The sequence below is a fragment of the Eretmochelys imbricata genome, chromosome 13 (genome assembly GCF_965152235.1).
Source record: "Eretmochelys imbricata isolate rEreImb1 chromosome 13, rEreImb1.hap1, whole genome shotgun sequence".
NCBI lineage: Eukaryota > Metazoa > Chordata > Testudines > Cheloniidae > Eretmochelys > Eretmochelys imbricata.
The window spans coordinates 1,206,237-1,219,250 of NC_135584.1; the positions used below are offsets into that span (position 1 = coordinate 1,206,237).

General features: G+C 59.7%; 1 protein-coding gene across 1 annotated transcript; it reads right to left on the reverse strand.

Moving 5' to 3' along the window:
- Window positions 1-1,463: 1,463 nt before the first annotated feature.
- LOC144273773 (uncharacterized) lies at window positions 1,464-7,204 on the reverse strand. The gene is made up of 5 exons (XM_077832474.1): window positions 6,871-7,204; window positions 5,271-5,411; window positions 3,796-4,026; window positions 2,620-2,778; window positions 1,464-1,777 (listed from the first exon to the last, which is right to left on the reverse strand). Exons 1-5 carry the CDS (start codon window positions 6,983-6,985, stop codon window positions 1,464-1,466), a joined length of 960 nt encoding a protein of 319 aa, XP_077688600.1. The 5' UTR covers window positions 6,986-7,204.
- Between the last annotated feature and the right edge of the window lie 5,810 nt (window positions 7,205-13,014).

Here is a 13,014-nt window from a genome sequence, read left to right on the forward strand (position 1 = left end):
CGCCAGGGTCTCTTTTCGACCAGGCGTTCCGGTCGAAAACCAGACACCTGGCAACCCTATGCTACAGGAAGTCGGAGCATTCCACAGACCGAGAACAAGAGCCCTTCTAGAGGCACCTCGAACGCCTCAGTAGGGTTTAACGGTGCCTGGGGGAGAGTGTCCCTGCTCCAGGGCTGCTGCCAGACACTGGCAGGGCACACAACTCCAGCACAGGGCCTGCCGGGCTGTCATTTCTGGGCGGCTTCCCATGCGGTGGAGAGAGACGGGGCAAACTGCTAAAGCTCTCACTCCCCTGAGCCCGAAGGGCTGAGCCTCTGCCCCCTTGCCTCTCCTCTCTGGGTGGGACCCCGGGGGATGGGATCCCCTGCAGCTTCTCCTCATGGACTCAGCTGCGGGGCCTTTCCTTCATGCCTTGCAGCGGGTGTGAGAGGCGCTAGGGTGGGGACCCCCAGCCCAGAGCTCTAAGAACCTTGAGGCTGGTGCCTCCTCGGATGGGCCCCCCCAGCCCTCGGCCCCCTGCCCTGTTTGTGCCGCAGAAGCCAGGTGTTAAACATGAGCCTGGCACCGGGGAATGTCTGAGCGGGGCTGCCTGCCTTGGGGCCTACGGCACCGGGGAATGTCTGAGCGGGGCTGCCTGCCTTGGGGGCTACGGCACCGGGGAATGTCTGAGCGGGGCTGCCTGCCTTGGGGGCTACGGCACCGGGGAATGTCTGAGCGGGGCTGCCTGCCTTGGGGGCTACAGCACCGGCGAATGTCTGAGCGGGGCTGCCTGCCTTGGGGGCTACGGCACCGGGAAATGTCTGAGCGGGGCAGCCTGCCTTGGGGGCTACGGCACCGGGGAATGTCTGAGCGGGACTGCCTGCCTTGGGGGCTACGGCACTGGGGAATGTCTGAGCGGGGCTGCCTGCCTTGGGGGCTATGGCACCGGGGAATGTCTGAGCGGGGCTGCCTGCCTTGGGGGCTATGGCACCGGGGAATGTCTGAGCGGGGCTGCCTGCCTTGGGGGCTACGGCACCGGGGAATGTCTGAGCGGGGCTGCCTGCCTTGGGGGCTAAGCATCTCCAGCATCCCACCCCAGGGGAGGGGTTGGGGTTTGACCGGGCACCTGTCCTCCCTGCTAGGCCTATCGCCTGCTCTCCTTCCTCAGACCCCAAACCCGCGAGCTGCTGTCCCGCGGCCTTGCTCCTTTCCCAGGTGTTCTCCTAAGTCCCGCCCCAAAGTAGCAAAGTGGGGGGGTCTGTGGCAGCCGCAATCCCCTGGCCGGGGCCGCTGGGTCGCCTCCTGCTGTGGGCTGCGGGCTCTGCAGCCTGGGGCAGGGCAGCACGGGGGGCCCTGCAGCCTTGGCGTCATCCTGGGGTCCTGTTTCCTGCCCCCCTCTGCTCGGCCCGTCTTCCCCATGGACTCCTCCTGTCTCCCCCCTCGCCAGCCCCGCCTGCCCCCCCAGACACTGTCCCCCTCCACTCTCAGCCGCTGTCCTTAGCACCTGCCACCTCTTGGCCCCCGGCTGAGCTCCTGGTGGACAGAGCGTCCCGCCTCTGCTGAGACACTGAGCCCCTGGGGAAGCCAGGGTCCCTCAGAGCAAGTCTGGGGTGGGGTCCTGACAGGGTCTGTGCGGGGCTGCCAGGACACTCACCCTGCCCTGGCTCCAGGCAGGCCGCGCCGCAGCTCAGGGCGCAGCACTTCTCACTTCCCAGGCAGTCCTCGTCCGCCGAGCAGCGGAAGAAACAGGGATCGAGGACGCCCGCTGGGGCCTCAGCTGGGCAGACGCCGGGTTTCTCTGGAACACGAGGGGTCACAGGGCAGAGATGAGAGATGAGGGGTGGGCAGATGACATCCCCATGGGAGGAAAGAGAACTACTTGGGGGGGAGGGATAGCTCAGTGGTTTGAGCATTGGCCTGCTAAACCCAGGGTTGTGAGTTCAATCCTTGAGGGGGCCATTTAGGGATCTGGGGCAAAAATTGGGGATTGGTCCTGATTCAAGCAGGGGGTTGGACTAGATGACCTCCTGAGGTCCCTTCCAACCCTGATATTCTATGATTCTATACATGCCCTCATCCCCACCCTGGCTGCCCCCTGCCTTCACCCCCTGTCTTCACCCCTCTGCCCTGGCTGCCCCCTGCCTTCACCTCCCTGCCCTGGGTGCTCTCAGCACCCTGCCTTAACCCTGCTGCCCAAGCTCCTCTCTCCCCAATTTTGCCCAGCGCTCGTTCTCCCTGCCTTCCCTCTATCCTAATCCACACCCACTTTGTGCCACCCTCAACCAATTCGCTGCCAAAGGCTGAGGCAGTGTCACCGGGCAATGCCCTTTGCCCACCAGGGATTGCAGCCTGGGCAGGGCGTTAATTGCAGGCTCTTCCCCGGGTCTTTAGGGGCACCTCGGGGATAAAAAGTTGCTCTCAGTAGCCGTGCCCAAAGGCAGGGGTGTTGGAGGGCAGGATGCGAAGCGGGATGAGCCCAGTGCTGATGGGGAGAGAGGCGATTTGTGGGGATTTGTTTGGGCCCGGGCGCAGCTGCCATTGGCCCTGGTGCCCGCTGTGAATTGGGGGGGTTGCCCCAGTAACTCTGTGCCTAACCCGCGTGCCGATAGCACGCGTGGTGCTGCCCGCCGTCTCTGGTACCTTCCTCCGGCTCCACGCAGCGGAACCTACACCGGTTATAGCAACACTTCTGCCGCCCCTGGCAGTCGGTGTCATTGCGGCACAGAGGGGGCTCTGTGTAGAGACACCTGATGAGGTTGGGTGGGCAGGTTCCACGTTTCCGTGGTGTCCAAGGCTTCCCTGCAACAGAAATGAGGCCCTAGGAACAACCGCCCGTGGGCAGCAGAAACCCCACCCTCTAGTGGCAATAACACCATGGCAGGACGTGGCGCTCAGCTAGCCCCATGCACCATCGCTGGGAAACAGGCAGTGGCCTCGTTTCCCCGGTGGAGACACTGAGGCACTTTCCTGCAGAAAGAGGCACATGCAAATAACCAGCTACGTGCACAACCAAGGATCTGCACCCGGCACTGCTGCACGCGATCCTGGCACTAGCGGGCACCGAGCAGGCAGGCTAGTGTGCATCCATCTCTGCACACTCGACTGCACACACCAGCTCCTGCAAATGCACAGCCCAAGCTGAGGGTCCAAGTGAGCCCGGAAGTGAATGCCGGGCTCCTAATGCAGCGTCCCGCTCTCCCCAGCGCATGACGGTTGCCTTGGCTAATTGCTGCCTGCTTACAGTGACACCTCACACAGCAGGAGAGAGCTTTTAGAACTAGGCTAAATAAATAAGCCTGGGCCTTTGTTCCCAGCACACGGGAAGTGCCAGCGAGTTCAGAACACCCCTGCAGTTGGCGCAGGAAACTGCTGGGCTAACAAAGCTGCCACTGGGGGCTGCAGCGCAGAGGCACGGTTACCAACAGCCTGTAAATCTCAGGTTTCCCTCTGCCCGTTACTAGGGTTGCCAATTTTGGTTGGACGTATTCCTGGAGGTTTCATCACAGGACATAATCTTTAGTCAAAGACCAATTTTTAATTCCTGGAGCCTCCAGGACAATCCCGGAGGGTTGGGAACCCTGCCCGTTACTGACGGGCGGTTGTGGCTGCACCCAGCACTGGCTGCAGTCCCAGTCACTGCGGCACCGCCCCTCCCAGCCATGGAAGGGCCCAGCTTCACTGCAGAAGGGCAGGGATGTCCCTGTCTGTGGGGGACCAACAAGCCCTAGTGACTCTCTAGGGGGCGGGGGGATCTGGTGAAAAACGGGCCAGCCTAGGACCAGTCCCCCCAACCCCCTGTGCACTCAGAGTCTTCACCTGTAGCACTGCTTCCCTCTTGAGTCTGTTTGGTCCAGTCCCAGCCCTCTCCGGACTGGGCGGGCGGCAGGGCGGTGCTGAGGGCACCTGCTTGTGGAGGGACACAGTCAAGGCCACAGCCGGTAAAGCAGCATTTCTGTTCCCCAGGGCAGCTCCTGTCGCTAGTACACTTGTTGTTGCAAGGAGCAAATGGCTGTAGTACTTTCCTCTTGGGGCAAACGCCCGGGGAGGCTGGAAAAGAGTCAGAGTCCAGTGTGACCGCGTCGGCGAATGGGCAGGGCCTTCCCCACCCTGGCCTGAGAAGCATCTGGGGGTTGTCGGCTCCCAGGGGGCAAAGCCCCGGCCAGGCTGGCTCAGGTGCAGAATGGTGTGACCGTGTGGGAGATGCTTGGCTCCTAGAAGCTGCTGGTGTGGAGGCTTGTTCCTTGTTTGCCTGGCTGGGGAGCTGCAGGATTTTGGACCCAGATAAGGGCTGGGGTCATACTGACCCATCTCTCCTGCATGGCAGTGCTCAGCAGATTGCAAAAGCCTCAGTTAGTCACTATCAGCCCAGCCCAAGGTCCTCCCCCACTGGGCATTTTGCCTGGCTCGGCCCTACAGGGGCAGCTCCTTGGGTTCCACAGCCCAAAGCCCAGCTCCAGCAAAGCACTTGGCACCAGCTTCACTTCGCCCCGGGGAGCTCCACGGAAGGCAACGGGGCTGCTCGGGACTGGCGTTCTGCCTGGGGGAAAGCAGCTCGCGGGGCTGGGCTCTCTGCCTGCAGGGGGAGGGGGCCCGGCTGGCTGAGTCCCAGCGGCTGTGGAGGCCTTGCCGCGGGCAGTGGCATTTATCTACCCAGCGCTAATTCTGCGGTGGAGGCGGGGGTGGGATTTCCTCCCATGGGCGCAGGCCTTCCTGGCCCACAGGGCTGCTGCAGTGATCAGGGGTATATGCAGGGCTGTTCCCTCCCCCCCACATTCCCATCTGTGCTCACTGGAGATGGGAGAAGAATATACTGAAGAGGCCTCAAATGCATGGAGAGTCTGGATTGCATTGCCTCCGTTTGCGAGCAGCAGCCTTTTAAGGACGAAGCCGCTCACTTGTGCCGTGCGCTATTCTGTGAAAAGGCTTTTCTCACTCCTCCCTGCAGTGGAGCCCTGGGGCTTGTTAGCTGCCGGGAGCCTGTGGACACTGTCTGTCAGCGCAGGTTCGCTGCGGGACAAGGGGCGGGGGAGCCATTTCCAGAGAGTTCAGGTACACGGCTGCAAGGCCAGGTCATGTCACAGTGACCATGTTTGCACATGCAAATTGGGTCCGTGTGTTGGCAAATGTGCCTGATTTGCCACGTGAATGGACAGCTGCTGTGACTGAATGCACGAACGCGGCACACAACTGTGCGTGCGAAATGTCCATGTTATCATGGCCTCACTGGTTTGGAAAGCCAGCCTGCTGTACCAGGCTGATGCAGCCCCTTGAGCTACTTTGCAGCGTTTCACCTGGCTCAGCTTTGGTGCATTTTCTGTGGCAGCCGATGGTGCAGCACTTCTCGTCCATGGAGCACTGCGTGTCGTCGGAGCAGCTCACAAGACAGATGGTGACCAGGCCTGCGTCTGGCTTGGGGCAATACCCCGGGTGCACTGGGAAAGAAGGAAAAAGAACAGGGGATTTGTCAAGCCATGTGTACTTACTGCTCAGTTCTGGGGTGTGGATCGCTCGGTCAAATAGGCAAAGGCCTGGCAGGTACATGGCAATGCAATGCCCTTCTGTGTGGCTATCAGCTATGGAATTGCCCATCTCCCTATAGCTCCTGTCACTGCTGCTAAGGAAGAGTTCCTGGTGTCTGTGATATGTTCTAACGTGCATGGTGATGTTGCGAATACACACAACGGAGCGCAGCGGCTCCCAAGGGCGGGAAGGAGAGAGCCTGAAGTCCAGGGAAGCTGCGGCCTGTATCAGAAGAGATGCCGTTTCCAGACAGTACTGCCCGTGGATTGGACGGGTTCCCTCACTCTCCTTCCTGCAGGGTGTGCTGACACCGATGCTGCAGAAGCAGGAGTCTGCCCCTTGGCCAGCACAGCTTGGACACGTCTCCCTTTGCCTCCCCTGCAGAGCCCGGGGAGGGAGCTGGGGATTGTGAGCCAGGAGCTGAGGCGAGGAGTGCATTGCATCACAGGCTGCAGGTTATTGTGACCCAACGGCCAGAGCCAAAACACCGCACGTCACTTTTCAGCTGGCAGGACACAATGTCAGGCTCCCCCCTGCCACGTGGCAGGAGCTGCTGTAGCCTGGGGGCTCTGGCGGAGCCCTGATGAGGGCATCGCAGGGTGGGCCTGGCCCTGGCTGATTGTGGGCAGCCATTTCTCCGAGAGCCCTGAGGATCTGTTTCCAGCGCCCTGGTGCAGAGCTCATGGCCTCGCTCCCCACGGAGCACCCTGTAGTACAGCTCAGCGGCGCCTGAGCCGGGCCCCACAGGGAACGTGTCCTTTGAACTGGCTGTGGGACCCAGAGCTCCCCCAAGACCCGTCAGGATGGGGGCACCTGCCCAGCTAACGCCAGGGGAGAAAGGCCTCTCAGCTTGGCAAAGTGAGCTCTTCAGAGCCGTTCCTGGGCGACGGGGCCGGAGACTGGGGAGCCGGGAGAACAGCTTCAGATTTCAGTCCTCCGGAGCTGCTTTTCTTTTTGCTGATTCCTAACTAACAAAGACGAGTTTCCCCAGCCCCTGCTCTGAAGCTGTCTCTGGCACTCCCCAGCGTCTGACGCTCCAGAGAAAGGCAAACATCCGCAATGTATCTGACCAGCTGAGCAGGGCTGTATGTGGGGGACGAGCAATTTCTTCCTGACCCCTGCAGCAGTCGGCATATGCCCTGAAGCCTGAGAGCTGATCACCCTAATCTTAACGCATGGTAGTGCCATCCAGCCCTCTGAGCTCCAGTGGCAGGGAATTCCACCAGCCGCTACATCTCTGTGCAGAGACCCCCTCATGGTGGTGCTGGCTGAGCTGCCTTCGTCTCGTCAGACCCACCCCCACCTTCTGCTTTATTATGGGACAGGACTGAAGAGCCTCCCCTGCCTGCCCATAGGGGGATCGGCCGGTACCTGAATCCGGGAGGACGCAGACTCTCCTGTCCCCTTCGCTGCAGCACTTCTCGCTCCCTGGGCAGGACTCATCCGAGAGACAGTAGGCCTGGGGGGGTCGTGCGGGCCCCTTCATTTCGGCCGGACACTCACCGTCCTTGGCTGTGGCTGTGCAGGAGACAAGAGCCCAGATCACTTGGAGGAGACAGTTGAACCGCCCTCCTGGGAGGGGAGCAGCTGTCCTTGCTGTGCTCTCCCCACCCCAGCCCCGGGAATGCAGGGTCCCGGCCTGACCCTTGAGGCCAAGCGTTCAGCACCTTAGGACTGAAGCTGGTGGCTCTTGCTGGAGAGGCTCTGTCATTACCCCAGAGAAGGGAGGCACAGGAAGGAAGCTGCAGGGAGTTGCTGCAAGGTTTAGGCGGGTAAATATTTATTAACTGTTCTAAAGCCTCCTCGCCACGTCCACGCCCTCAGCCCATTAACCCAGCCCACCCCGGGCCTGCACAGTGGGGAGCCGCAGTGGAGCAGGATGCAGTTCTCCTGCAGTTGTGTGACTGGGCTGCTGGGCGCCCATTGCTCCTCCTGGGGCGATTCACCCTTTGAAGGCAAACAGCCTGTGGTAACAGGCCAGCGTTGTCTCTCCCAGGCCGCAGGCGGTCGAGCGGAGCTGTTCAGAGTTCACCCTAATGTCCTGTGGGCCCCCCTGGGGTTTCGCAAGGGAAGAACCTGCTGCCTGGCCAATGTCTGATGTGCACGGGAGACAGAAGGGCCTGATCCTGCTCCCCGACATCAGTGGCAGCTGGACCCAGCCCCTCAGCCACTGCGCTGCCTCTGGCTCTCGCGCTGTGCTACCTTCGGGCTCGTGCTGGGTGAACGATGGAGCCTTTGATTCAGTGGCCAAGACACACACACAGACTGTCGTTTCAGGTGGAGCAAAACCTTCGGTTTCCAGCTGGTTTTACCTTTACTTTTGTTCGTAGCTACATTTGAAACAAAATGGCTCAACTTTGTGTCCTCAGCAAATTTCATTAGCTCACTCCTACTTCTGTGCCAAGGTCACCAATCAAAACAGCCAATAAGAGTGGTCCCAAGACTGACCGGAGAGGAACACCACCAGGAACCTCCCTCCAGCCCGGCCCTCCCCCTTCCAGCACAACCCCTGGTCATCTCCCCTTTCGTCAGCTCCTTGCCCACGCCACAGTTCTGTGCTAATCCCGTCTTCTCCAGTTAACTAGGAATTTCCCACCTGCATCGTTTACTGACGTCCAGCTAGATTAGATCTTCCACATTTCCCTCCTCTAGAGAATCAGGGCTCTTATCAAAGAAAGACACCAGGTTAGTCAGGCACGATCTGCCGTTGGTAAACCCGTGGTGCATTTTATCTCATTTACCTCCACGTCTTTATTCTTTCCTTCACAATTTGTTCTAAACCCTTGTGTTCTGCAGAGGTCAGGCTAAAGGGGCTGTATTTGTGAGGATCACTTTTTTCCCCTTTCTTAAATACAGCCATTATCTTCGCGATTCTCCAGGCACACGGACAGCTATTTTGTTGTGCCTGCACCGGTTACAGATCAGAGGCTTTGCAGCCACCTTTAGTCATTTCACTTTGGTGACATTAGCACGGCTGAGTGCGAAATCCACATTACCGCTGCTGTTTAGTCAGGTCTTTCCCTCTGAAACCCGGAAGAGCCTCTTCCCTGGTGCAGCTCAGCTGGGGAAGCCAGGCTGGCAGCTGGAGCATGGACAGACCTCCCATGTTTACAGCATTGTGCTGTTCCCTGCTCTGAGCAGGGGGTGAAGCCAGGCGGCAAAAATGTCTGTGCCTCTTAAAAACCGGCCTTACCAGGTTGAGCTGGTGCCATGCCACCCAGACCTGACATCAGCTGTCAGCACAGCCAGTCCTGGGGGTGGGGAGGCTTGGGGCTGAGGTTTTCAAACCCTGGCCTCGCTGTTCCACCTGCAACTTAATGGATGTAAATACCTGTGTGCACTTGCATAGCCTAATGGCCGTGCACCGGGGCTGCGTACTGTACATGCTCCGAGTATGCTCGTGCAGATCTTATAGCATGCATGGCCCGGTCCCTGGGCAAGGGCCCAGCTGGAAAGCAGCCCTGTAGGCAGGGTGGATTTCCATGGGCAGCATGTGGCTGTTCCTCCTCTGAGCCCACATCAGCGCCACGCAGGGCTATGGCCATGGAGCTCTTCATTAGCCAGCCATCGACGGCCAAGCTGGTGCTGGGCTCTAGATCCCCCACATCCACCCCAGCTGCCCTGGGCCAGAGGAACAGGGCAAACCACTCACCACTTTTCTCCTTCTTCCATGTGGCGTTCCCCAGGGCCAGGAGCCCCAGGAGAAGGAAGATGGTACCTGACTTCATGGTGCTGTCAGGGGCTATCTCTGAGCACCCAGGGCTGAGCTAGGTGGGGATTTAAACCCTGCATGGGTGGGGCAGGGTCAGCAGGGGGAAGGGCTGGCTCCCACATGGTGACCTGTAGCATCCTGCCAGAGGCCAGCTTCCAGCCAGTGCCAAGCCTGGGAGCAGCACAAACACAGGACGGGGAGTTCGCAGAATCCCGTGCTGGATGCCCTGCCAGATTGTGTCAACAGGCTTATCGGCCGGCGAGCCACGGGGTGCATGTCAGCATGACCATCTGCAGCCTGGGCCTGCTGCACCATGTCCTGGGGTCAGGGCAGAGCCCCACTGCGGCAGTGCAGGCCCTGGTGCCCAGCGCAGGTCTCAGGCAGCCCCTTTGCCTGGATCCCCCTCTGCTCTCGTGCCGATCCCCCATTTCTGCTCCAGCCCCATTGCTCTCCCTTAGGGGCTCAGCAACGATAAGGATTTGGGTTAAACTCTGACATGCCATACGCTTGTCTACTGGGGAGTCCCTGCACTGCTGTATTATATTGTCTCTCTGTTCGCTCGGGGTTCAGTGAATATGGAAAATCCTCAATAAACAGAACTGAAACAAAGACCAAAGTGATCTGGGGCCCTTTAACATGACAGCTGAGAAGCGTAATGTTCGCGGCCAGGCCTGAAGGGCCTTGGAGGAGACATGAAATGGTGTCACAGAACAGAGACATCATGGGAGCAAAAACGGTTTCCTTGGCCTCTTGGGAAATGTTTGGCCTCAGTTTGGCAAAGCATGTGCCAGAGCTTTGGGTCTGTGGATGGTCTGAGCTTGGACCACACAGGTCAGACTCTGGTATGGGGGAGTGGGGCCTGCCGACCCTGGGAGTCACCCCAAATGGGTAGCGCATGAGACACCAGCAGATCTGCATCCGGATCCTGTTTCAATCCTGTAAGGTGCAAACGAAGCCTTTCCTGTGTGCAGCGATCCTGAATGACAGGGTCATGGCCCCACTGTCTGTGTGATCTCAGGCTGACCCCCTGCAGCAGAGACCCGGTGCCTGCCTGAGACACCATCCCGAGGGAGCACCTCAGCCATCGGATTGCTACTGCCCAGGGGCTGAGAGGTGTCATGCTGGAAGGAGGTAGAGACAATCCAGCCAACTGTGCGGAACGCAAGCACCCTTCCCCAGCCTCTCCTTGCCCGTGGATGAAGAATAAGAGGGGGTGCCATTGGGCCCAGGTGTTAGGATGCATGTTCAGTGGTGATAAGTGCCCAGGCAAATAGCTGGCAGGGCATCTAGCTGCATTTACCATGCTTGTGCATGTAACTGCAGGAATTGTGTATGCAAATTGTGTTGCAAATGCACCCGCATTCTATAAAAGCATCTGAAAAAATCTGAGAAAATGGGAGACAAAATAATCCTGCAGGGCAAAGGGCGGCCCACCCCGATTCTATTCTTTGTGCAACACTCAGGGCTCCGCTCTGAGTGGGGCCAGGGGAAGACACAGGCCCTGCTCCAAGCAGCTAAATCTCTCCCCTGGGCTGGTCACATCTCCACAGGCACGTGCAATGCACTGCGTGAGTCTGACTGCGCCACACCGAGATTCCAGTGCACAGGAGCAAACCCTGCCGATCGGTGCCTGATGGGGTGGAGGTGGGGAGTGCCAGGGGCAGGCTGTTGCAGGCACAGTGTGGAAATGTTGTTCTGCATTTCAGACACCGGCTAATGATCCAGACTAGAGGGGGAACAGGTTTGAATCAGCCACATCCTTTTATCTGTAACAATGCAAGCACCTCCGGTGAGACCTCATTACCCCAGGGACACAGTAACAAGTTTGTGAGAAGCACATGCAGAAAAACCTATTTCCACACAGGACAGGGACTTGACAGCAGAAGAGCATTGCATCAAAGGGTCATGCTGGGTGAATGGGACTGGTCCCCAGGGACTGCAGCTTCCCCGTGGAGCCCCATTCTGGCCAGGGCTAGGCCACGCCTGAAAGAGAAGGAGAAAGTGGTTGGGGCAAGGCCGAGGACAGGCCAGAGCCCAGGGCACAGGACTCCTGCTCCCCAGCCAGCTGGGGAATCTCAGCCCCTCTGGGCCCACCTGGGGTAGGCAGGCAGCTCAAATGGGTGTGGGCGATTAGGGGGGCTAAGGGGAACCCTAAAGAGCAAACAGTCAGAGGGGCCCGAGTGCGTCAGCAGCAGGGAGCCTGTGCCAGTCAGTGGGTTCAGTGGGTCTCCAGGGAGCAAGGGAGGAGGGTCCAGACACTGCAGAGAGGCCAGCTAACGTCATTCATAGGCCTTGCCCACAGACGGGGTCCAAGAGGGCCCTCGCCCTGGCAGGGCTAGCGGGGAGGCTTCGAGACCGATGTGTCCAGAAGGCAGGTCTGTGAGGCCCCAGGCTCAGAAGAGAACCCCAAGTTCTGGAGGGACTTTCTGAGGGAAGTGGCTGAGCCACTGACCAAACCCGCAGCTTGGCCAAACTGGCGGCCCGATGGGAGGGCTCGGGGCCCCAGCCGCTGAGCTGACACCTCACCGTGGCCTGCGCAGGCCTGGAGACACGTGGCTTCCGTCTCAAAGTTGTTCCTGTTGCCGTCGCAGCCGCCGTACGTGAACCTGTCACACCGCCCGGCCTCAGCGTTGTAGACGAACCGGGGCAATGCGGCGTCGCAGGGTCCCGCTTCAGGGGGCAGTTTGCAGATGTCTGGAACAGAGAACAGAGAGTGCCCGGCAGTGCCGTGCGGACTGCCTGGAGGAGGATGCCCCTACAGAGCGAGCTCAAACTCCCCCCCGCCAGGCCCTGCTCTCACCAGGGGGCCCGCAGGCCTGCAGACACTCCTCTTCCGCAGCAAAGTTGTTCTGGTTCCCCTGGCAGCCGCCATAGATAAACAGCTCGCAGTGCCTGGAGCTGGAGTTGTAGAAGAGCCGAGGGACCCAGGCTTTGCAGGGCCCAATGTCAGGGCTGAGCTGGCAGAAGTCTGGGGATGCAGAGCAGAGCGGAGGGAGTGCAGGGGACGTGACTCCATGCGGCACAGCTGGGGCCTGTCGCTCTCTGTCTCCGACACGGCTCCATGCCCCGCGGTCACAGCCAAGCACAGCAGGGCTAGTGGCCTCTCCCTGCTGCCCCAGGGCGCTGAGCTCAATGCTCTGCAGGCTCCCAGCGCCGCCTCTGCCTGTCGGGCAGGGCGCTGTGCTCTGGGGGTCCTGCCCTGCCCCCTGGGCCCCAGTTTCTGAGTCTTGCCGCTCAGGGATGGGGAGGAGGTGGGGGGCGAGGGATGCACACCCTGCTGCAGGTGTCCTCTGCTCGGGCCAGGCTGGTGCCTCCTGGGACTGCTCAGTTTGGAAAAGAGGCAACTGAGTGGGGATAGATAGAGATCTATAAACTTATGAATGGAGCAGAGAAAGTGACTAGGGAAGTGTTAGTTACCCCTTCCCATAACATAGGAACCAGGGTTCACCCAATGAAATTACTAGGCAGCAGGTTTAAAACAAACAGAAGGAAGTATTTCTTCACACAGTGCACAATCAACCTGTGGAACTCACTGCCAGGGGATTCTGTGAAAGCCAAAAGTATAACAGGGTTCAACAAAGAATTACATAAGTTCCTGGAGGTTAGGTCCATCGATGGCCATTAGCCAAGATGGTCAGGGAGGTGACCCCATGCTCGGGTGTCCCTAAACCCCTAACTGCCAGAAGCTGGGCCTGGCCTCTGTCAGGACAGGGTACGGAGCTAGTGGGACCACTGGCCTGACTCTGTGTGGCCGGTTGTATGTTCTCTTACTGGAAACGGGCTCCGAGCAGTGGGTTCCGCAA